The following is a 26199-nucleotide window of genomic DNA, read 5'->3' on the forward strand; positions in this document are numbered from 1 at the left end:
GGTCTTCAAGATTATGAAAGGCTTTGATAGGATAGAGAAGATATTTCCACTTGCCGGCAAGACAAAAACTAGGGGCCATAAACATAAGTTAGTCACTAATAAATCTAATAGGGAATTCGGGAGAAACTTCTTTACTCAGAACTCGCTACCACAGGAAGTAGTTGAGGCGAATAGCATAGATGCATTCCAGGGGAAGCTAGATAAGCACATGAGGGGGATAAAAAAGGATATGTTGATGAGGTTAGATGAAGAGTTGTGGGCGTAGGCTCATGTAGAACATAAACAGCGGCATGGACCTGTTGGGCCGAATAGCCTGTTTCTGCGCTGTAAATACTTTTTAATTAGTTATCTCATATGTGAACTTCCCCTCCTTCTCCAGCTTCCAACTATTACAAAGTACCCTGCCCCCAGAATGCTAATTTCATTGATGTTTCTTGTGCTATCTTACTTTAAAAGTGACTTTCTTGTGTCCGCATTTGTTGTATGCAAAACCCCTTTGAGTATCCTTGATTGTTTGACAATTTTCTTAGATGTTCAGTTTCTTTCCGTATGACTGACATCATAAATTCTGCTTTGTATTTTTCCAGTTTCAACAATGTTCCCACTATGTGAATTTAAAAACTAGAGGTTAATTTGAAATTTTGCTCCTGAGGTTCAGTCCATGATTGTAGCCTGGATTCCTCTTCCGCTGGTTGTCAGCAAGTTACTCAGCTGACCCTTCATTGAGTCCCATTGAAGTCTGGAAAAGTGGAAACTCCTGATGTAAGGAGTCGCTGCCCCCAGCTCACACGCCCCTGGCTCGCTCACCACTTGCACCAATGACATTCTTTGGAGTCATGGAGGCTCAGTCTCCAGAAGGCCATCCCAGAAATCGCAATGCATGGCCAACACTCGGCGTATCCAAGTTCTAGCTTAATTTGTGCCCCTTGTGGTGAGATTCTGCCAAAGTTATGGCAGGACTACACCAGATGGGCCACGGATTGTTGGGGCTTACGATTCTAGAATTGGTGGAAACTTAGAGGGAGAAATTCGGTACCTTAGCACCTCCAGTTAGTGCGTGGCGGGGACGCTAACGAGACGCTGAGGCAGTAGCGCTGAGGCGCGGTGAATCCAGTGGGGCACACCAAATTCAGCCCCCCCCGTACGAGTTAACGCCAGGGACTTTAGCGCTAAGCAGATCGTGATCTGCCAAACTGAGTATCGTCCCCTGCCTTAGCGCCTCGCCCCGACAGCGAAAGGGAGAGGAGGCGTGAAGCAGTTGGTAGCCGGCTCCAAGGGCGCTAATATACACTTAATGGCACAGCTTTAAAGAGTGTACAAGGACAGAGGGACCTGGGAGTTAATGTGCATAGGTCCCTGAAGGTGGCAGGACATATTGAGAGAGTAATTAGCAAAGCATATAGGATCTTGGGACGCAGACTTGAACGGATATGGCGGACATTCACCGCCACATCTGGCTGGACCACATAAAGCACTATCGGGCCCTGCTCTCGTCTGCCAAAATTGCTCACTATTCCAGAATCATTCTGGAATGCAAAGATAAACTCCTATTCTCTACTGCTAACTGTCTTCTTAAACACTTCTCCCATCTCTTCCACCCTCACCTCCGATAACAAGTGTGAAGAGTTCATGGACTTCTTTGTCTCTAAGATTGAGGCCATCCGTTCAGCTGCCTCTGCCACTTCCCTTCCTTCCCCTAGCCCACTGGGCCAAACTTCCTCTAAGGTTCCCCCCTGCCCTAGCCCTGAACTCACATCTTTCTCCAGTTTCTCTCCAATCTCCCCTCATGATCTCCCTGCGTTCATCTTGTCTATGAGACCTACTTCCTGCTCCCTCGACCCTATTCCCACCAAACTGCTGACCACCCAACTTCCTTTTCTGGCTCCCATGTTAGCTGATACTCTTCAGGTACTGTGCCCCTCTCCCTCAAATCTGCCGTCAGCACCCCTCTCCTCAAAAAAACAAACCTTGATCCCTCCGTCATTGCAAACTACCGCCCCATCTCCAACCTCCCTTTCCTCTCCAAAGTCCTTCAACGTGTTGTCGCCTCCCAAATCTGTGCCCATCTTTCCCGCAATTCCATGTATGAATCCCTCCAATCAGGTTTCCGCCCTTGCCACAGTACCGAAATGGCTCTCATTAAAGTCACAAATGACATCCTTTGTGACTGACAAATGTAAACTATCCCTCCTCACCCTTCTTAACTTATCTGCAGCCTTTGACACGGTTGACAACTCTATCCTTCTCCAACGCCTCTCCACCGTCGTCCAGCTGGGAGGGACTGCACTCGCCTGGTTCCATTCTTATCTATCTAAGCATAACCAGAGAATCACCTGCAACGGCTTCTCTTCCTGCTCCTGCATCATTACCTCTGGTGTCCCCCAAGGATCTATCCTTGGCCCCCCCGATTTCTCATCTACATGTTGCCCCTTGGCGACATCATCCGAAAACACAGCGTCAGTTTCCACATGTACGCTGACGACACCCAGCTCTACCTCACTACCTCTTCTCCCGACCCCTCCATGGTGTCTAAATTGTCAGACTGCTTGTCCGACATACAGTTCTGGATGAGCAAAAATGTTCTCCAATTAAATATTGGGAAAACCGAAGCTATTGTTTTCGGTCCCCGCCACAAACTCCGTTCCCTAGCCACTGACTCCATCCCTCTCCCTAACATCTGTCTGAGGCTGAACCACACTGTTTGCAACCTTGGTGTCATATTTGACCGTGAAATGAGCTTCCGACCACATGTCCGCAGCGTAACAAAGTCCGCCTACTTCCACCTCTAACATCGCCCGTCTCCGCCCTTGCCTCAGCTCATCCGCTGCTGAAACCCTCATCCATGCCTTTGTTACCTCTAGACTTGACTATTCCAATGCACTCCTGGCTGGCCTCCCACATTCCACCCTATGTAAACCTGAGGTCACCCAAAACTCAGCTGCCTGTGTCCTAACTCGCACCAAGTCCCATTCTCCCATCACCCCTGTGCTCACTGACCTACCCGGTTAAGCAGCGCCTCAATTTCAAAATTCTCATTCTTGTTTTCAACTCCCTCCCCTTCCTATCTCTGTAATTTCTTTCAGCCTCACAACCCCCCGAGATATCTGCGCTCCTCTAATTCTGTCCTCTTGATCATCCCTGACTATAATCGCTCAATCTTTGGTGGTCGTGCCTTCTGTTGCCTAGGCCCTAAGCTCTGGAATTCCCTCCCTAAACCTCTCTGCCGCTCTACCTCTCTTTCCTCCTTTAAGACATTCCTTAAAACCTACCTCTTTGACCAAGCTTTTGGTCACATGCCCTAATTTATTTTTATGTGGATCGGTGTCAAATTTTTTGTCTTAAAATACTCCTGTGCAGCGCATTGGGATGTTTTACTACGTTAAAGGTGCTATATAAATAAAGTCGTCGTTGTTGTTGACCTTGGGCTTCGTAAATAGAGGTATTGAGTACAAAAGTAGAGAAGTTATGCTGAACCTTTATAAAACGCTGGTTCGGCCACAACTGGAGAATTGCATCCAGTTCTGGTCACCACACTTTAGGAAGGATGTGAAGGCCCGTGAGATGGTGCAGAGGAGAATTACTAGAATGGTTCCGGGGATGGGGGATCTTAGCTACAAGGACAGGTTGGAGAAGCTGGATTTGTTTTCATTAGAGCAAAGGAGGTTGAGGGGTGATTTAATAGAGGTGTACAAGATTATAATGGGTTTGGATAGGCTAGACAGGGAAAGGCTGTTCCCATTAGTTGATGGTACAAGGACTAGGGGACACAGATTTATGGTTTTGGGCAAGAGATACAGGGGGGACATGAGGAAAATCTTTTTTACACAGCAAGTGGTGAGGACCTAGAATTCGCTGTTGATGGAAGTGGTGGAAGCGAAGACACTCAGTGTTTTCAAGGGGAGACTGGATCGGCACTTGAGGGAAATAAACTTGCAGGCCTACGGGGATAGAGCAGGGGAGTAGGACTGACTGGATTGCTCTACAGAGAACCAACACGGACTTGATGGGCCAAATGGCCTCCTTTTGTGCCGTATGACTCTATGACATCCCCATCATTCCATCCCTGTCACAGGCCATATCATAGTGCACAGCTGAAATGAGGGACAGCACAAAATTATCCAAAGTGAATTAATAAATTTATCAATAATCAGTGAACACATCTCTACAACAACAATATTTACTATTCACCCTTGTGCAATCCCTTAGTGCCTTGCGTTACTGTGCCTTTGCCTACTCTCGTGCTCTACAAAATGTTGGCCCAGTGCCTACAGCACGGCTGGTGGAAGGTTTCTTAGTGTCCGGGCGGGAGACTTCAGATGGCCTTGAAGGATGGCCTCGACCAGCTCTGAACCTGGAAGGCCCGGCCGTAGATTGCAGCACCTCCGCATGGGTGACAGCATTCTGGACTGGCTGGAAGACAGGCAGCGACAAGGGCAATGGCGGAGTGCCAGTGGTGGGAGCAGGAATGCTGTCATCCTGAGAGAGGACAGCAGCTTCCTGCTCCATTGACCCATTGCCACTTCGACGGGGCAACACCTCAGCAAACCTAGCAATCTGTTGCAGCACAGATTGCTGGCCTGCGGCTACACTGTGAAATCCTCAGTCAACGGTGGTAGATCCAGCCACGATGGCAGCAGTCAGAGCTTGCGTGGCATCAAACTGAGACTGCATGAGAACAGTCTGAGATTGAATGGCACCAACCACAGTCTGCATTACAGCACTAAGACATTGCGTCGCTTCCGCTTGTGCTGCAATGCAAGCTGCCAGATTGCCCATCATGCGCGGCATGAGGTCTGGGTTGCCACGGTCTCTCTGAGAGTCGACCATCCTTTCCAGACTGGAAATGATGGGCTCCATGGTGTGCACAGAACTTTGTGCAATGTTGGAGGCGGACTCCTCCACACTCCTTACCATTGGCAACAGGCTCTCGGGCACCCTTGCCATTGCTCCTATGATCTCCATGTGCATGCCCATCACCCTTCTTCTAAAGGCCTCCCCATCGAAGTCTTCATCTGAGTCCTGTGCAGCAGAACTCACGCGTGAACTCACCCTCCGGGGAGCTGGCCCCCGAGCTACCCTTTCCCCCTGACCTTGCTGCAGTCTGCTCGTTCGCGGTGCATCCCGCTACTATACTAGCCTCTAAAGAATGCTTAGTGCCAGTATCTGAGCTGGTGCCTGTGGGTGAGACATGCAGTGACGCGGTGTGTTCTTCCTCCCCCTCTTTTCCCGCCTCGCTCTGTACGGTGCCCTCGGGGACGGGCTACTCTGGTGCTTGCTCATTATCTGAAAGCATAAAGGCAGAAGAGATGGATTAAGGTGAGGGGAGGGGGCCAGGAACGGAGAAATGCATGCAGACAGCATGATTAGCTGGGAAGTGCGAAAGGCTTGTGGGGTGAGGGGGAAGTGGGATGTGAGAAGAAGGAATAGGGATGAACATACCGTTGTTGTCCCCAAGGGGGTCAACGTCACCGGTGGCCACGGCACCCACCACCTGGCACCCAATGATCTCCAGTACTCTATCTTCCAACGCAGGCAGTAGTTGGGTGTCGGCTTGTCTTCCGCTTGTGCGCTCCTGCTCCCTCCTGAGAATGGAAAGTGTGTGAGTGAGTGTGGAGCAATGTGTTTGGGTGATATGCCTGCTATATTTGAATAGCTGTCATTGTGTGCAAGATGTGAGTGCGAGTGTTGGTAGGTAGAGATTGTTGGTGGGTGAGTGCTGGGGGGTCTGGTGCTTCAGCCAGTGTGTGCAGTCTGTGCTTCAGACGGTGGCATGTAGCATTTGTTGAGGCATTGACTCACTCTGACCACCTGAGTGAGGTTGTTAAATTTCTTCCTGCACTGTATATGGTTCCTGGGGCCCACAGTGCTGCCGGAGACCTGATGGGCAACCTCCCTCCACATAGTGCGGAAAACTTGTGGTGAGGGCTTCCTGCCACTTGCCGGGTAGAGCTCCGTCTCTCCACAGCGGACTCCAACTCCTCCAATGCTTGCCCTGAAAATCTGCGGGCTCTCTCCCTGGGGCGTGGATTTGCCATCTTGAAACCTGCTTAAGTCATCCAGCTCCTTGGGCTTGGCCTGCTCCTGCTTGCTGACACAGGTTCACAGCCAGCAATGCTGAGAATGAGCATTAATGAACATTAATGCAGCATTAATGAACCTCCCCTTTAAGAAGTGGAAAGAGCCTGTGGCAATAATGGCTTGCGACTAGACTGCACTTGATATTGGTTAGAGCTTTGAGTGTAACGTCACTGAGCTAGGCCGTTAGCGCTTGATTTAGTGCTCCCATCCTTTCTTTGAGCAATGACACTGAATTTTGCGTGCTGTGAAATTCATTAGCGCCTGCCGCTATATCTCAGAGGGAGAAATTCGGTTGGTTAGTGCCTCCCATTATCGGCTCCGGGGGGCGATAATGAGGCGCTACTGACTTACCAATCGAGCCTGGCATGACAAATGACTCCCACTAACTTGGCCAAGATGTTTGTGGCAACGATAACACTTTGCGCCACGATCTCCTGCGCCCCCTGCAGCATCGCCAGGCGACAGCACCGACTGCTGCAGGAGGCGTTGTTCAGGAGGCCGGGAGCTTCGGAGGCGCAAATAAAAGGGGATGTTGGCGCGGGTAGGTGAAAAATTTTAACAACGCTTCAAGTAATTTTTCTCGATTGCTCCTGGGCCGCAATCGATCAGCCCGGCACTCTGCTGGAGTGCATGAGGCTGATCGGGCCGGATCACGGTTGCCGTCGGGGACCGGCTAACTGGTCCCAATGCAGAGCCTGCAGTGATGGCCCTTCCCTTTAAGGGAGGGCAAGAACCTCGGATCGCGGCAGCACTGCACGGGACATTGTGCAGCACTGCACCACTACCGCCCTGCCTGCGTTCTTCAGCGCTCCAGGAAGGAAGTGGAGTGCTTGATTTAGTGCTCCACTTCCGTCCTGGAGCGCAATCACCGAATTTTGTAAAAGCTGGGAATCATTAGCGCCTGACGCTAAGTTTCCCAGCTTTCAAAAGTTAGCGGCCCAAACGGGGCGATACTGAATTACTCCTCCTGAAATTTTTCCGAAGTTAGCGCCCATTCCTGGGCGATAATGAATTTCTCGCTCTATGATAGTGCTTTGCAAGATCCACTAGGCAGGATTTACCATCAGTGGCTTTCTGGCTTCAGGCTGTGAGGTGGACCACCAGAGATTCCATGATAGAGTTTTCCCTTACCTTGTTCGTGGACCTTTTACAAATTGCTTCACTGTAGCAACAGGCTGTGGTGCAGGTCCTAGACATAGCAGCATGATTGATTGTCCAAGGAAGCTCAACTGCACCATTATGCGTGAACTTAAGACATGGGCATCCATTTCTTGAATGTTACCAAGGCACAATCAAACTTACTGTTTTTTCTAAATTCAATATCTACCAATGAGGGAGAAAATTGGACCAGTGTTTTCTTTGCCACTGATCCCACCACATTTATAGCCAAGGCCAGTTGTAGTGTTGACTGCTCTGTTTCTCAGTTTTACGTTGATTGGGAGTTACAGATACGAGTCACATTGTTGCTGGAGAGTAATGCAGGGGCCTACAACAGCATTTATACTATACAGTTATGCCAGGTTAGGAACACGTACAAGCTCTATCACAGCCTCTCTTCATAGCTGTTTGTGAGTAGCTTAAAGAGTTTTTTTGTTTACCATTATGCTCTATCGAAAGAGGAATTTCTACATTTTTATTGAATCCTTCATCCAAGTCTCTATTTGTGGCATAGTAACAGTCTAATCATTAAGATAATAATTTTGAGTCCATGCTACAAAAAATGGTTTCACTACAACAACAACTTGTATTTGTATAGCACCTTTACAACAACAACTTATATTTATATAGCACCTTTAACGTATTAAAATGTCCCAAGGCGCTTCACAGGAGCGTTATCGAACAAAATTTGACATCTAGCCACATAGAGATATTGGGCCGATGACCAAAAGCTTTGTCAAAGAGGTAGGCTTTAACCAGCGTCTTAAAGGAGGAAAAAGAGGTAGAAAGGCAGAGAGGTTTAGGGAGGGAATTCCAGAGCTTAGCGCTTTGGTAGTTGAAGGCATGGCCACCAACGGTAGAGCAATTAAAATCAAGGATGCTCAAGAAGCCAGAATTGGAGGAGCGCAGATAGCTCGGTGGGTTGTGGGGCTGGAGGAAATTACAGAGATAGGGAGGGACGGGGCCATGGAAGGATTTGAAAACAACGATGAGAATTTTAAAATCAAGGCGTTACTTAACCGGGAGCCAAAGTAGGTCAGTGAGCACAGGGGTGATGGATGAACGGGACTTAGTGTGAGTTAGGGCATGGGCAGCCGAGCTTTGGATGACCTCAAGTTTACTAGTGCTTTATACAGCTTCAGTATAACCTCCTGGATTTATTTTTATGGGTCTACTTAACTACCATAACATTCTGTGTGCATTGGCTATTGCTGTCACTCAAGACCACACTTAGCGGACCAAATTACAATCCTGCTGTATTTCAACTAATGATACACTTTACATTATGTAATACAGTAAACTCTTTTGTATCCGGCACCTATGGGACCAGGATGGTGCCGGTTGATGAAAAATTCTGGATAACCGAGAGGTCTACCTACCAAGGCAATTCTTAACACAAACAAAAATAAAAACCACTGACTAACTCGGCCACCGCGGGAGACTCGGACTCGGCAAAACGAGTGCTGGATGGATTTGGCAATATTACCGGTTATCTATTTTCAAATCAAATCAAATCAACTTTTATTGTCATTGTTAGTGCACAAGTGCAGTACAACGAAATGTAGGCTTGCGGCTCCCGAGAGTGTACATTTGGATTAAGACATTTAAACATTCAACATACATTTGGCTTGTAGTATATTAACATAACATAACCATAATAAAGTGCATTGGCAGATGTGCAGGTTTTAGAGTTTATTTGTGGAGTTCAGTAGGATGACAGCCCTGGGAAAGAAGCTGTTCCTAAATCTGGTCGTACGGGTGCGAATGCATCTGTAGCGTCTCCCAGATGGCAGGAGGGCGAACAGACTGTGGCCGGTTATTAAAGTATTCCAGATGATTACGTGCCGTTTAAACAAGAGTTTACTGTATTTCTTGCATCAAAATTCACTTGCATTTCCAATATTAAATGCAATTTTTTATTTTGTATTCAGTTGTTTATTGATAAAAAAATCGCTCTAAAATAGATCCTCTGTTCAGAAATCCTGATTTTCCATGTACTTTGAGCCATTCACAGACCGAGATCTTTAATACTTTTGTGGAGGTTATTAATAATATTAAACGGACCACATATCCTAGATTTGATACCTGGAGGACTACTGTATTAACATTGATATCTCATTAATACTACTGTATTACCATTGACTAATGTATATTTACACAGTATTGCTAACATTTTCAGTGAAAATATGTAATGGGGAAAAATACTGTGGTGTTCAGTTTACTGTGATAATGATTGCTTTTATTTGTTGTATATCTAGGAAAGATTGAGACTCCCCTGCACCCTCCTTTTTTGACGAATATTGGGAATGTAACTTTGGAAGTGTGCTGTAGAGACGTTTCGAAAATAGACAATGTTCTAGTGGTGGAATACGTTGGTAAGATTAAGGTCATTTTAATTAATTTTTTTTTTAATTTGATACCGCAGAGGTATGAATAATTATGTTTTTTTTACAGAAAACAAAGCAAACTGTGACATTAAAGAAAAAGGAGGGAAACATTACATTCTTGTTAGAATAAAGGCCAACACAGACATTGCAACAGCTATGTTCAATGTCTTGCAGAAGTTTACTGATCGTCCATATGATTTATTGTGCATCCCTGTCCCCAAACACCTGCCCTCAGGTAATTATTTGATTCTTCTATTTAGTAATTTGGAGTAAACTGTTTCACTGTGTAATAGCAGCAATATAATTTAGCCTCTTGCAAACCACTAATTGCTCCTCCTAGCAGTGTACCTAACTACAGAAAGGGCAGTGATCATTATTAATGCACTGCTCTACTAACAACAAAAGTCATCTTTAGTTGGAGTAAGTAACATAGAGATTAAAGGATAGACGGGTATAGAATTTCCACACCACTTTCAGCATAATTTCAGTGTATAATCAGGGCAAGTGTCTTTTTTGGCAGCAACAACAACTTATATATTTATATAGCACTTTTAACGTAATAAAACGTCCCAAGGCGCTTCACAGGAGTGTTATCAAAAGAAAAATTTGACGTCGAGCCATATAAGGAGTTGTTAGAGCAGATGACCAAAGCTTGGTCGAAGAGGTAGGTTTTAAGGAGCGTCTTAAAGGAGGAAAGAGCAGTGGAGAGACGGAGAGATTTAGGGAGGGAATTCCAGAGCTTAGGGCCTAGGCAACAGAAGGCACGACCACCAAAGATTGAGCGATTATAGTCAGGGATGATCAAGAGGACAGAATTAGAGGGATGAGAACTTGTGGCTGTATGGTTCTTCACAGGGATGACACGTTGACAGGGCAGGTGTTCAGTCACTAACCTGACATTGGCAATATGCTCCCGACCTCACCATCTCCTTTAGTAAAAGCAGAGATCCCCCACATGAGCATCATGGCCTTCTCCTCGTAGGCCGTGAGGTGTTTCAGGTTTGTGATGCCCCCTCAATTGAAGGCTAGCAGTTGAGGTGTGTGGTAATTGGCATGGGAGAAATTAAGAAATGCTTAATGGTATCGCAATGTTAACATGAAGGAAGGCGTTTTACGTTGTGCATGAAAGTAATAGCTGTGAGCGGAGATAATTAGCCATACTGTAAGATCCCGAGTTAATGCCCCCTTAACCAGAGTACATTTGTTGTACAGGTATTTTTGGAGGGTGAAGAATGTGCTGGTACCCAGGTTTCCCGAGGGAAGAAATTGAGAATGGCCAGCCCTGGCCCGGTCATTTAGTTTTTGCAGCACTGATGTTTAGTCCTGGGAGTGAGAAAATTGTCACTTAGTGCCATCTTCCTCCACATAAAAGGGAACCCAAAAGTCTTTTATAAACACATAGGGGGAAAAATTCAGTTGTTTGCGCCTCCCGTTAGCGCCTTAAGAGGGCGCCAATTGGGGCGCAAGCAACTAGCGCCCAGGCGCGGTGATATTTGCGCCGCTCGCAAAATTAACTAGACATTTTGCAGTGGCGCTAAACACTACCGCCACGATCTCCTGCGCCGGCAGATCGTGACGTCAGTCGAGTGCGCAACGCCCCGGTAGCGCCCGGGACCGGATATTGAGTGGCGCCCCCTGCCTTACTGCCTGCCGCTAGCAACGACAGGTTGAGGGGAGCGTTTTGCAGTCGGGAAGGGACTGGGGGAGCGTTATTTAAAGGTGACCGCTTCCTGCCTTTTTTTGTTGGTGACATTTTTACAGCGCGCATTCTGAGAGAGAGGGAGAGAGACTTCTGGAGAGATTCAACGCTGTCTGAAGGGGTTTTGGGTACTGAGCAGCACTTTGCAGGTTCATTTTGATTTGCCCTTCCTTGCTTCGCCAGCGCTCTGAGGTAGCACCTCGTTCCTCGGCCTTTGCGCCTTAAGACAGGTGTGAAGCGCCTGATTTAGCGCTCCAATCACCTCCAGGGGTGATAAAAGCCAAGTTTGCCGTCGGAGGCGATAATTAGCGCTAGGCACTAAACTTTGTGCACGGCTGATAATGGCGTCCCAAATGGGGCGATACTGTATTTTTCCGCCATAAATAGTAAAAGGGTAGTCAATGGAAGGGTGGGGCCAATTAGGGACCAAAAAGGAGATCTTCTTGTGGAGGCAGAGGGCATGTTTGAGGTACTAAATGAGTACTTTGCATCTGTCTTCACTAAAGAAGTTGTTGCTCCCAATGTCACAATAAAGGACGAGGTAGTAGAGAAATTGGATAACATAAAAATAGATAAAGAGGAGGTACTTAAAAGGTTGGCAGCGTTCAAAGTAGAAAAGTCACCCAGCCCAGATGGGATACATCCTAGGTTGCTGAGGGTGGAAATTGCAGAGCCTCTGGCCACAATCTTCCAAGGGGACTGAGGATTGCAAATGTTTTACCCCATTCAAAAAAGGGGAGGGGGATAAACCCGGTAACTACAGGCCACTCAGTCTAACATTGGTGGTGGGGAATCTTTTAGAGACAATAATCCGGGACAAAATTAATTGCACTTGGAAAAATAGGAGTTAATAAATGAAAGCCAGCAGGATTTGCTAAACTCAAATCTTACCTGACTAACTTGATTGAGTTCCTTGATGAAGTATCGGAAAGGGTTGATGAGGGTAGTGCGGTTGATGTGTATATGGACTTTCAAAAGGCATTTGATAAAGTACTATATAATAGACTTGTTAGCAAAATTGAAGCCCAGGGAATTAAAGGTGCTGAAATAAAAGTCACCACAAAGCAAACTTTTTGTTGTGTATGTCCCTTTAAGGGAATAACTGGTCTCAGACTGCAATACCGGCAGTGACCACCCCTGTATAAAAGGCCCTAGCAGGCTTCTGTAGTTTCAGTTTCCAGGTTGTCTCCATTCAGTAAAGACTTGTTATAATCAACTCCTGCAGTCCGTGTCTCAATTATACACGGACATAATACTGGCGACGAGTAAGAAACAAACTTACCTGCAACTCGGCAGCACCTCAGACGACGTTATTGAAAGTCGGAGCCAGAAGAAAAAAAAATAATCCAAAGAAACTCCAGAAACAGGCGTCGACCGTGGGCAACCGCCCTCCAAATCATCGAATTGAAAAATTGCAGGAGAGACTGTCGAGAGCCAGGCTTGGTTCTCCAGTCTGTGGTTTCCCAGCTAATCGGGCTGGTGGCAGGTAGTGCACTGATCCTTCCTGGGCTGCGGCGGGCTAGAGCTCGATCGGGTGGCTCTGCAACGAGGCCGGGCAGCGAGTCGGGAAGCAAAGAGAAAGAGAGAGGGTGGAGCACACAGGGCGCGGCCGGTGCTTCGAAGCCGGGCAGCGTTCGGACCTAAGAAGAGGGAGGGAAGTGTCCCAGAGGGTCCGCTCCACGACGGGAACGGTTCTTCAATTAACGGAGCAAATATTGAAGCGCGATAGAAAAATAAAGATACTGCGGAGAGCGGCGTTGGCAGCAGCGATCGGGGAGGCGCGAAGACCATAGGGCGTCGCCATTACATGATAGTAAAATAAATATAATCGCCAGCAACAGCATTGGCAGCGGCGGGAAAGCGCGGGAGGCGCCATCTTAACTCGGCGGGGAAGAAGGAAAAGCACGGGAGGCGCCATTTTGATCCATCGGGGACGAAGGCAAAGCGCGGGAGGCGCCATCTTAGATTTTCAAGATGCCAAAGACTGGCGATATCACTGCCTTCGATAATGCAATAGAAGACTGGACCACGTATGTGGAAAGAGTCGAGGTATATTGCGAGGCAAACGAAATAGCCGATGAGAAAAAGGCATCGGTATTGCTAAATTTAATGGGCGCAAGAACGTACGGCCTATTGCGGGACCTGATTACTCCAGCCAAACCGAAGGCGAAGAGTTTTAACGAAATTGTTGCTATCCTACAGGAACACTTAAATCCTACACCGCTGCTGATAGCAGAAAGATTTAAATTCCACAGGAGAAATCGGCATAAAAAAGAGTGCAATGCTGATTACCTTACGGAACTATGCAAGCTATCAAAGCACTGCCAGTTCGGAGCAGGACTGGCAGATACCTTACGGGACAAATTTGTCTGTGGACTCCTGAGTGAAGGAACCAGAAGAGGTTACTCTCAGAGAAAGAGCTGACGCTAGATAAGGCTTTCAGCGTGGCAGTATCGTACGAAGCAGCAGCAAGGGGAGCTGCGGAAATACAACAAAAGCCACAGGAATACGGCACCCACGAAATGACACGGGGATTTGCAAAATGTTATCGCTGCGGCAGAACAAACCATGACCAGAAGGACTGCTGGTCCAAGGACAAAATATGCAGGCAATGTGGAAAGATGGGACACATTGCACGAGTTTGCAGGTCTGGGAAGAAGACCAACGACAACAAAAAGGCTACTAAGGAACCATACAGGAAAGTACAAAAGATGATGGACAGTAGTTCCGAAGACCAGATGAGCGATAGTGAATCCGGGAACAAGAGACTAAGCTGTCTCAAACTTCACAACGTAATCGCAAAAGAGGATCTCCGAACCATTTGGGTCACCCTCACGATAGCAGGGTCCCAAGTCAAAATGGAATTGGATACAGGATCAGCTCTAACTGTCATGAATCGATGAGACTACGAGCGGCTATTCTCACACATACCTTTGAGAGAGACATCCATTGTCTTGAGGACGTATACGGGGCAAAAAGTAAACCCCAGAGGAAAAATAAGGGTGCCTGTCGAATACAACGGCAAGAAAATACGGAAATTGTATCTCTACATTCTGCAAGATGGTGGACCACCGTTATTGGGACGTGAATGGATCAGAAAGATAAGTTTAGACTGGCACTCCATTCAGGCACTGACGGTGGCTGGTAAAAAGGAGGACGACGTCACTCCTGGACAATTGCCAACAATCTTAGCCGACTCCAAAGAGGTATTTCAACAAGAACTGGGCACTCTTAAAGGCGTAACCGCCTCAATAAAAATAGAGGAGAATGCAATTCCCAAGTTTTTCAAAGCAAGACTGGTACCATATGCAATTCGCCCAGCCGTCGCGGCAGAGCTGGAGAATCTGGAGAATGCAGGCATGTTATCTAAGGTAGACTGGAGCGAGTGGGCGACACCCATCGTTCCTGTCATGAAGAAAACATTAAACAATAAGTCTGAGGAGCCAAGGAAGGTTCGCATCTGTGGGGACTTCAAGGTGACGGTGAACCCAGTCCTTCACACAGTACAATATCCTCTTCCAAGGATAGAAGATATCTTCGCCACACTATCTGGAGGGAAGCGTTTTACAAAAATTGACCTAGCACAAGCATATTTGCAGATGGAGGTTGAAGAATCTTCTAGGAAGTATCTCACGATAAACACTCACAAAGGTCTTTACCAGTACAATCGACTGGTATTCGGAGCAGCATCAGCTCCGGCGATATGGCAAAGAACGATGGAACAAGTCCTGCAAGGGATTCCGGGGACTCAGTGTTACTTGGACGACATCCTAGTGACAGGTGAAGATGACAGTGAACACCTTGCCAACCTAGAGCAGGTGCTCACTAGACTACGTGAACATGGGCTACGAGCCAATCGCCCCAAGTGCGAGTTTTTTAAGAAACAGATATCGTATTGTGGCCACGTGATTGATGAAGAGGGGTTGCATAAGTCCCCTGACAAAATTGAAGCGGTAGTTAAGGCTCCAGCGCCTGAAAATGTGTCGCAACTGAGGTCATTCCTCGGATTGGTGAATTACTACCATAAGTTTTTGCCGAATTTGTCCACAATTCTGCATCCACTGAACGCCCTACTACGAACGGGAGTAGCATGGAAATGGAGCGATGAATGCAAGCGGGCCTTTCAGAAGAGTAAGGACCTAATCACTTCAAGAGAAGTATTGGCTCACTACAACCCATCACTACCGATAAGAGTGGCGTGTGATGCGTCTCCCTACGGCATTGGGGCGGTACTGTCACATAAATTCCTTGATGGATCAGAGAGGCCGATAGCTTTTGCGTCACGCTCGTTAACTTCAGCCGAGCGTAACTACGCCCAGATTGACAGAGAGGCCCTCAGCCTGGTGTGGGGGGTGAAGAAGTTCAATCACTACCTGCACGGTCAGAAATTTACCACACTGACTGATCATCAACCTCTCGTCTCCATTTTCAACCCTCAGAAGGGCGTACCGATAATGACGGCACAACGGCTACAGAGGTGGTCCATTTTCCTAGGGGCTCACCAATATGACATCGAGTACAAAGGAACTAAACGGCATGGGAATGCTGATGGATTGTCGCGCCTACCGTTGCCGACGGTGGAAGAAGAACTGGCAGTGGATCCAGTGGAGTTATTCCACTCGACTATAGTCGAATGTCTCCCTGTGACGAATGCAAACATAGAAAAGGAAACACGAAATGACCCGACACTCTCTTGGGTCTATGATTTAACAGTGAAGGGATGGCCAGCACATGGCGAACCACTGCTGCCAGCATTCTCGCCGAGAAGAGAACAGCTGTCAGTGTGCAGAGGAACCTTGATGTGTGGATCCAGAGTAGTAATTCCACCCAAATTGAAGGATAGAGTGCTGAATGAGCTTCATGAGGGTCATCTGGGAGGGGTAAAAATGAAGAACTTAGCCAGAGCGTTTGTGTGGTGGCCGGGAATCGATAGAGAAATCGAAGAGATGACCAAGAGCTGTACAGGACGCCAGAAGGTCCAAAACGCCCCACCACAAGCCCCTCTACATCCATGGGAATGGCCCTCATCTTCATGGCAAAGGGTGCACATTGATTTTGCTGGTCCCTTTATGGACTCGATGTTTTTAATTGCGGTGGATGCACATTCAAAGTGGCCAGATGTAATAAAAATGTCCTCAACCACCGCAGAAAAAACTATCACAGTCTTACGAACCATATTCGCCAGGAATGGGCTGCCTGAACAGATTTGCTCTGACAATGGACCACAGTTTGTGTCTGAAGAGTTCCGGAGGTTCATAAAGAACAATGGTGTTAAGCATTACACATCTGCCCCATATCATCCAGCCACTAATGGATTGGCCGAGAGGTTTGTTCAAACATTCAAGAAGGCTATCAAGGCAATGTGTAATGAAGATATACCCCTACAGCACAAGGTGGATAACTTCTTGTTTGCCTACCGGAATGTGACACATGCGGTTACCAACCAAACTCCAGCCATGATGTTCTTCAATCGAAGACTACGATGCCGCTTGGATTTGGCTAAGCCAAACGTCAGAAGAGATGTGGAGAACAGGCAGTTTCAGAATATGAATGAAAGGCCGACCAGGAGTTTTAAGATGGGTCAACCAGTTTTGGCCCGGGACTACCGCACAGAGAAATGGCAGCCAGGAACGATCTGTACACGGCAAGGACCTCTAATGTATACCGTGGACGTTGGGGAGAGCATTGTAAGACGCCATGCTGACCAGATTCTAGAGTCACTGGAAAACGTCAACTCAACACCACGATCTGATACACCTGACGATGAAACCGAAGTACCAATTGCATCTACCGCAGAATCGGTGATATTGGAAGCAGACGAACCAAACAACGACATTGATCCCGACTCAACCTTGCCAGAAGAACCTGATATCCCAAAGAGGCGTTATCCAGACAGAATCAGGAAGCCTCCTCAAAGACTGAACTTATAATTGCTTAACTTCAACCAATGTATCTAGCAACCGTAATTGTAATTGTAATTAGTTATTATTTAGTTGTTAAATGAATGTTATGTACTGTTTACCTAAAAGGGGAGGAATTGTTGTGTATGTACCTTTTAAGGGAATAACTGGTCTCAGACTGCAATACCGGCAGTGACTACCCCTGTATAAAAGGCCCTAGCAGGCTTCTGTAGTTTCAGTTTCCAGGTTGTCTCCATTCAGTAAAGACTTGTTATAATCAACTCCTGCAGTCCGTGTCTCAATTATACACGGACATAATACTTTTCAATGCAACTTTATCCATATATGCATCCGATATTAGATCGAAAAATCAACTAATTACCCTTGTGCATTCCCTTAGAGACTGTCTTAGTGAAAATGGAGATAGAAAGAGATTTGGCCATTTTAGTGCATACATCCTTAAAGATACACGAGCAATGCCGTGAAGCTATTGCTAGAGCAAGTAGAGTGTTGGGGTGTATCCATAAACAATTGAGTATAAAATGAGGCACACTATTTTGTCTTTGGACGAGATCTTAGTCAGGCCGCACTTGGAATACTGTATCCAGTTTTGGTCTCCTCACCTGGTGGGTGATATTGAGGCTTTGGAGAGGGTACAGAGGAGGGCCACGAGACTAATTCCCAGTCTAAAGCATTTTAGTTATCAAGATAGGCTAAAAGAGTTGGAACTCTACACTTTAGAGAAGTGTAGATTTATAGGTAATCTGATTGAGGTTTATAAGATAATGAAGGGAATAGATTGTGTTCCAGTTGACAGTTTGTTTCAAATAAATAGGTTAGGGAGGACCAGGGGTCACAAGTTTAAGTTGTATAAGTTTAGATCTAGGTTAGATGTCAGGTGGTGGTTCCTAGAGAATATTGGACCTCTGGAACAGGCTGCCGTCTCGTGCGGTGGATGCTGTTTCTGGCTGGGGCAGAGATCACCTCTTACAGAAGATAGGTACTGCAGGGAGTTCAGGGCCAGAGTGATCTCCTGCACTAGTTTCGATCGCCTAGTTGGGTCGGACAGGATTTTCCCAGATTTTTTCCCCAAATTGGCCTGGGTTTTTTGTCCTTTTTTTGTCTCTCCCAGGAGATCACATGGTTTTGGGTGGGGTGCGGAGTGTATATATTGTGATACACAACGTATCGCAATTGTGTGGGACAGGCTCAATGGACCATAGGGTCTTTACCTGTCATCATTGTTCGTATGTCTTGCATGTGCATTTGCCTATCCTAGTGATGTTATGCAGTGGCTGCAGCCTGGCTGGTGGAAGGCTGCTGACTTTCAGTGGGGGACACTGCAGATGGCCTTGCAGGACGACCTCGAGGAGCTGGTGGATGGGAGTGTAAAATTCAGTGACGGTGTTTTTTCTTCTTCTTCACTCCTCTCCCTCTTCTTGGTCAACCACTGGCTGGGCAGGCTGCAGTTCTTGGGTGTCTGAAATGAGGAAGGCACAAGGGTAGGGTTGTGGTGAGGGGAGGGTGGGAAAGCAAGAGGTGCATGCTTACACCATGTGCAGCTTTACATCAGAAGAGATTATGGGATGAGGGGGAAGTAGGATGTGAGAAGGAGGATAATGTATGAGGATACTGGCATCTTGTATTCTTTCAGCCCTGCCGCTGGCCAAGGGCTCAGCCATGCATCTGCCAAGAGTGGCCAGCTCCGTCTCCTCCAAGGGTGTGAGGTGAAGCTAGGACTGTGAGGTGTGCCTCGTGTTGGGTAGAGATTGTTGGTAGGTGAGTGATCGGGGGGGGTGGTGCTTGTGCATTGAGCAGTGTGTGAGGCTAGTAGTACAGTTGGTAAGAGACAGCTTTTGAAGATGTATTCACAGACCTTGACCAATCGTCTGAGTTACTTCTTTGGGCACTGGAGTCAGGTCCGTGGGACAGCACTGGAAGAGAGGTCAATGACTGCCTCGGCGATCTGGTCCCACATCCTTCTTTCTGGAGGACCTCCTGGCCCCCTATGGTATAGGACCTCTCTTCCAGTGTTGACCCCCTGCACAAAGCTGGAGTGCTGCGTCCAAGACCCTGAGTGCCCTTTTCCTGACCTATTGAGCCACTTGTGTTATTGCTGAAGCACTTTAGCATTTTATGTGCAGATGGCAGCTCAGTTTTAAGAGATGCAGACTGCCTTGAAGAGGAGCAGGCTAGCTTTAAGTAAAACTAGCCTCACTCCAGCGATGCAAACTTCGGCCCCCTGCTGAGGGCGCGGCCTATCAGCAGCATGTTCCTCGCTAGGCGGTGTGCCTATCATGGTATTTAACAGGCAGCACCAAATTGACGTGCTGCCTACACTTTCTGAACAGGCGCGGGCATATCTCGCATCGCGGCACCCGCGCCCGTTTTTTTGCGCCATCGAATTTCACCCCCTGTAAATGCTAGAATTCTGAAGCAAGAGCGCAAAATGCTGGAAATCACAGCAGGTCAGTCAGTATCTTTAGCGAGAACAGACAGATTGATGTTTTAGGCAGGGCCATTCTGAAGTGTGTGTGGGTGCGTGCATCCAACTAGAAAAAAATAGTGCACAATTATAAAGCTTCAGACAATTAGAGTATTGGAGCCGAGAAATTACTTTTGGGGATGTCATCAGTGTTCCCTCTCTGCCGGTCCCGCGCAGCTCGGGACCGGCTTTTTCAATGTTAAGTTTCCCGCCTAACTGTGAATGGGCCGTGCAGCCACTTAAATGGGCCGCACACCCAAAACAAAATAGGGGGAACATTGGATGTTGTCATACAGCTTTAGTGGGCAATTATCAAATTTCTTGCTCTGCTATTTTAATAGCAACATTAGCCTGTTTATTTTAAATTAGCTATTCTGTAAAATAGCAGAGGGGACTTTAACATGAGCAAATTAAGTGTTTGTACAACATCGCCAACAATAATTTATAGCCTTAAAATTGATAAACTATTAAGATTTATTGCAAAACCTGACCCGAATCCATGCAATTTGATTTTTAGATGGTCAGAAATAAGTGTAAGAGTCTTTGGCCCCGATATTTACGGGGAGTCGGTTAAGAGGTGGGGGTTGTAGTGGCCAAGAATCCTGTAACTACGGGTAACGCAGAGGTCACAGAAACACAGAAAAATAGGAAATAACAACAGAAAATGCTGGAAAAACTCAGCAGGTCAGGCAACATCCGTGGAGAGAAATTTGAGTTGACGTTTCGGGTCGAACCCTTCTTCAAAACTGGAAAGAAAAGAAACTAGATCGAAGGCAGGGCTGCGATCGGACAAAAGAATAAAAGAAACAAAAGAAGTAAAAGAGACAATAAAAGGTATTAGAAGCTAGATGAGATGGTAATAGGCTGAGATTAGGTGTAAAGTGTACTGGCAGGGCAAGAGATAGCTACCAGGTGTGAGAGAGAAACAAAAGGAAAGGGGGGGTGGTGGAAAGGAGTGGAAAAATTACAAGAAAAAATGAAATAGGGGCCGAGGTTATGATCTGAAATTGTTGAACTCGATATTGAGTCCGGAAGGCTGCAGAGTGCCTAATCGGAAGATGAGGTGCTGTTCCTCGAGTTTACGTTGAGCTTCCGTGGAACAATACAAGAGGCCAAGGACGGTGAGGTCCGAGTGGGAATGGAGCGGTGAATTAAAATGACAGGCAACCGGAAGCTCGGGGTCACCCTTACGGACTGAACGGAGGTGTTCCACAAAGCGGTCACCCAATCTGCGTTTGGTCTCCCCAATGTAGAGGAGACCGCATCGTGAGCAGTGAATACAGTATGCTAGATTGCGAGAAGTACAAGTAAATCGCTGTTTCACCTGGAAGGGGTGTTTGGGGCCCTGGACAGTGGGAAGGGGGCAGGTATAGGGGCAGGTGTTACATCTCCTCCGCTTGCACGGGAAGGTGCCAGGCGAAGGGGAAGGGCTGTTTGGGGTGATAGAGGAGTGGACTAGGGCGTCTCGGAGGGAGTGGTCCCTACGGAATGCTGAAAGGGGAGGGGAGGGGAAGATAACGTTTGGTGGTGGGATCACTTTGGAGGTAGCGGAAATGCCGGAGGATGATCCGTTGAATGTGGAGGCTGGTGGGGTGAAAGGTGAGGACAAGGGGAACCCTATCGTGGTTCCGGGAGGAAGGGGCAGGGGTGAGGGCAGAAGTGCGGGAGATAGAACTGACACGGTCGAGGGCAGTGTCAACCACGGTAAAGGGGAATCCTCGGTTGCGGAAAAAGGAAGACATGTCTGAAGCACTGGTGTGGAAGGTGGCATCGTCGGAGCAGATACGGCGGAGACGGAGAAACTGGGAGAATGGAATAGAGTCCTTACAGGAAGCGGGGTGGGAGGAAGTGTAGTCCAGGTAGCTGTGGGAGTCAGTGGGCGTGTAGTGAATATTGGTCGACAACCTATCCCCAGAGATGGAGACGGAGAAGTCGAGGAAGGGAAGGGAAGAGTCCGAGATGGACCATGTGAAGGTGAGGGAAGGGTGGAAATTGGAGGCAAAGTGAATGAACAGGAAACGGCACCGATACAGTCATCAATGTATCGGAAAAAGAGGTGAGGGAGGGGACCCGAGTAGGACTGGAACAAAGATTGTTCCACATAGCCCACGAAAAGGCAGGCATAGCTAGGACCCATGTGGGTACCCATGGCAACACCTTTGATTTGGAGGAAATGAGTGGAGTTAAAGGAGAAGTTGTTCAATGTGAGAACAAGTTCAGCCAGGCGGAGGAGGGTGGTGGTGGATGGGGACTGGTCAGGCCTCTGTTCAAGGAAGAAGCGGAGCGCCCTCAGGCCATCCTGGTGGGGGATGGAGGTGTAGAGGGATTGTACGTCCATGGTGAAAAGGAAGCGGTTGGGGCCAGGAAACCGGAAACTGTTAAAGTGGCGGAGGGCGTCCGAAGAGTCGCGGATGTAGGTGGGAAGAGACTGGACAAGGGGAGAAAAGATAGAGTCAAGATAGGAAGAGATAAGTTCCGTGGGGCAAGAACAGGCTGAAACGATGGGTCTACCAGGGTAGTCCTGTTTGTGGATCTTGGGAAGGAGGTAGAAGCGGGCTGTGCATGGTTGGGGAACTATGAGGTTGGTGGCAGCGGGGGGAAGATCTCCCGAGGAGATGAGGTCAGTGACAGTCTTGGAAACGGTGGTTTGATGTTCGGTGGTGGAGATAGGAGGAGGTGTCGGAGAGTTGGCGTTCAGCTTCCGCTAGGTAGAGGTCAGTGCGCCAAAATAGGAGCAGGAGTAGGCCATTCGGCACTTCGAGTCTGCTCCGTCATTCAATACGATCATGGCTGATCCTCTATCTCAATATCATATTCCTGCTCTCTCCCCATACCCCTTGATGCCTTTTGTGTCAAGATTTAATGGCAGGACCTCATTTGAGTCATTTTTCTCCATTCTCTGGCCGGCAGCCAGTCAGATTGAGAGGCTAGCTGTTGGACGGGAAGGCCTGTGCTGGATGTCCGCAGCTGGGGAGCAGAGGGAGGAGGGAGAGATCACGGGGGGGGCCGGGGGGATTTGAAGAGATCGCAGCTTGTGGGGGAGATCACGGGGAGGGGTTGAAGAGATTGCGGGTCGGGGGGGGTGGAGTGATCGCGGGGGAGTTTGAGGGATTGCGGGGAAACTGAAGAGATTGTGGGTTGTGAGGGAAATCGTGGGTTGGGGCAGCGATCGCGCAGGTGGTTGACGAGATTGCGGGTCAGGGGAATCTTGATGGGGGTGCTTTGGATCGTGAGGAATGTGGCCGATCATGTGGAGGGAACCAGGTTTGCTTGAGAAGCCGAGGGTAGCGCTCCTCCTGGCCCACAAGTAGTGCTTTACCTGCTGGATCCAGCCATTCTCGCCTTCCTTCAACTTTTGGGTTTCCAGAGCCATGGGAAATCCGGCCCACAGCCGTTAAATCTAGCAGACTGTTAAAAATAAGGGGTACGCTGCCTCATTAACGTATTTAAATAACTGACCTGCCTCTCGAGAGCAGGTTAGATGCCCGTCCCCAAGGCACCTCCGTTAAAACCAGACATGGGCACGTTCAAGGTTTGGGTTTCAGATTTCTGAAAGGTTAACCTACCCTCCTGCCAGTCGTGGGGGGTTAAAATTCCCCCCATTGTATCTGTAACTATAAATTTTTTAATTTCCTTTTTGTATCTAACAGGGCTATAGCTTTTGTCAACTTAATCCAGGTTGCACCCTCAATTTTGGCAGCAAAATACCTTTAAAGTCTTCCAGCTTTTCTGTAGGGAATTCTGATTTATAACTTAGTAAATTTAGTTTTAATTATTTGGAGCTTTCTCAACAGGATACCCGCTTCGAGATATAAAGGTATTTGCGGCAGGAGTTATTGATTCTATTCATCAGTATGCAGAGACACAACTAACGTCGCCAATACATGTGATAGTGAATGACTCCTCACCTGCTCACATCCCAGTATTTCAAAAGGAGATGGCGAAGCTTCAAACGGAAAAAAGTGGAATAATAACAAGTATGTTATTTCTTAAAATGTATAAGTACTAAATATGCAGCTGTGAAGCACCTCATCTTGAATATCATAGGCCCCGATTTTCCTGGAGCCGTCGGGCGGGGCTGAAAATCGCAGAAATAGGGGGTCACGACCCCCCCGCCCGATTCCCTGCCCCGCCCGACTTTCGCCCCGGTGTTTCAGCGCGACCCGAATCAGTCCCGCCCACAGCCGGTGGGACTGGTCGTCGGGAGCCTAATGAGCAATAATTGGCAGCTGTAATCCAATTTTAAGGGGCCCTTGCAATTTTCAGCCTTTCCCCACGTAAACCACGCCTGGTGGGAACACCGCTGATGAAACCTGGCGTGAACAATGTTGGCTTGCTTACTTTCAGCTGCAGGTCAATCAGGAATGAAGAGATTTAATCAGACAGCATTTGCAGGCTGCAGGACCTTGTTGCTCCAGGCTTGGGGCAACTTGTTGAAGGCTTAGGCACAGCTGTGGAAGGTTGGAGCCTCACACACTTCTCCAGTGTGAGCTCCTGGGAAGCCCCTCTCACCACCCTCACTCAGTGCTTCCTCAACAGAGGCATCTGCCAGAAGCATGGGAGGCCTTTTGTTCCTTCCCTTCTTGGCATTAGAGGATCTCCAACAGCAGAGGAGGCTGACGCAGATCCAGCAACAGCAGTACCAGCAACAGCAGCATCAGCAGGAGCGACAGGCTGCGGCTCAGCCACCTGAGGCAGCACAGGCCAGAAGGGGCCAGCGCATGGAAGGCCGTCGGCGCAGGAGATACCCCCCAAACAGGGTCTACAGACACAGGCTGAGCTACCTCAACATGACTGAGCAGCAGTGCCAAAGGTGGCTTCGACTTTCGCGAGAGGTAGTGACTGACATCTGCGCAATGCTGCAGCAAGACCTGGAGCCCAGAGCACCAGGTCGACACTCCATACCAGTGGCCATCAAAGTCACCAACGCACTCAACTTTTATGCCTCAGGCTCCTTCCAGGGATCAGCAGCATCTCCCAGGCGGCCGCACACACTTGCATCAAACAGGTCACCGATGACCTCTTTGCCCTCGTGCACAATCACATCCATTTCACCCGGGATCGCGCAAGTGTGAGGGCGCGAGCGCTTGGATTAGCTCAGCTGGCAGACTTTCCAAGGGTGCAGGGCGTCATTGACTGCACACATGTGGCCCTTAGGGCACCCCACCGCAATCCAGGAGTTTTTGTCCGCTCCCTTAACGTTCAGCTGGTGTGTGACCACAAGAAGGTGATTTTGCATGTTTGTGCCAAGTACCCTGGCAGCTGCCATGACTCCTTCATACTGCGCCAGTCTACTGTGCCTCCACTATTCAGTCCGCCAAACGAACTTCAGGGATGGCTACTTGGAGACAAGGGATATCCCCTGCGGTCTTGGCTAATGACGCCGTTGAGACCAGCCAACGAAGCTGAGGAGCGCTACAACTCCAGCCACATTTCCACCAGATGCATTATCGAGCAAGCCATCGGATTGCTAAAGATGCGCTTCAGATGCCTCGATAGATCAGGTGGAGCCCTGCAGTACTCATCAGCCAGGGTCTCCAAAATCGTCGTGATATGCTGTGTGCTTCACAACATGGCACAGCGTCGTGGCTTGCCGATTCCGCAGGACCAAGAGGCTCTTCACAGAGCCGCCTCGGATGAGGATGATGCTGAGGAGGAGGAGGCGGAGGATGGAAACGAGCATCCTGCAGAGGCCCGTCAACCAGCGGCACCAGTGCGTGAGAACATTGCTGGGCGGAATGCAAGGAATGCACTCATCTTGGCCAGATTTGCGTAGCCTGGTACATCAAACACTGTAGCCTCGCTGCTTCTTAACTGACCATGGACAATGGCCCATGCCTGCGCATTTCTACCTATTTGACCAGCTTGCTGACATCTGCAAATAATCCTAAGGCCTCAATGTGATATCCCCATTCGCCAAATGACAGACGCCACAACTGCAGCAGTTGCCACCAGATTTTTTATGTTCAGGAAACTGATGGCATTAAAACTATATACAAGACTTTTCACCCAAGTGACTACCCTTGTGATTAGTGGTGCTTTATTTTTCTCTTACGCGTGCTCCTACGTAGTGGTACCCCTGTGGCTTCAGCAGATGTGGAGGCCCCTTGCTCACTTTCCTGTTACTCCTGTCTCGACAACTTTGGCGGGCGTCCTCTGGGGTAGCGAGCCTGTGAGGGCTCGCCAGCAGTCTGCTGCTCCTGCAGTTGTGCAGGGGTTGAGACTCCTATCTCACTTGGGTGTGGACTCCAGCGGGGCTCTGACCGAGGGCTCTGAAGTGGCATGGAAGTGTGAGCGCGTGGAGAGGAGCCCCCACTTCCTTGAGGTGTGCCAACAACCTCCCTCTCATGGGTCAGCTCCCCCTCAGTGCCTGCAAGTGGCTGGAGAGCACCTTGCTGCACATCAAGGGGGCCTTGGGGACCCGTCTCTGCACTGGAAGTCCTGCTCAGAGGGATTTCCATGAAGGTCTGGTTTCGGTGCTCAATAGATGCC

At 48.4% G+C, this 26199-nt stretch overlaps 1 protein-coding gene across 1 annotated transcript in view; it reads left to right on the plus strand.

The window, feature by feature from the left end:
* The window catches only part of LOC147117011 (protein mono-ADP-ribosyltransferase PARP14-like), a 96671-nt gene that overhangs the window by 41708 nt on the left and 28764 nt on the right, over window positions 1–26199 (plus strand). Inside the window, exons 10-12 of the mRNA XM_085987561.1 lie at window positions 9495–9611; window positions 9691–9858; window positions 23502–23684. Coding sequence (XP_085843687.1) covers window positions 9495–9611; window positions 9691–9858; window positions 23502–23684 — 468 coding nt within the window. The remainder of the gene's footprint in view (window positions 1–9494; window positions 9612–9690; window positions 9859–23501; window positions 23685–26199) is intronic.

Source organism: Somniosus microcephalus, chromosome 5 (genome assembly GCF_052327205.1).
Source record: "Somniosus microcephalus isolate GS21.2 chromosome 5, FLI_Smic_1.0, whole genome shotgun sequence".
Taxonomy (NCBI): Eukaryota; Metazoa; Chordata; class Chondrichthyes; order Squaliformes; family Somniosidae; genus Somniosus; species Somniosus microcephalus.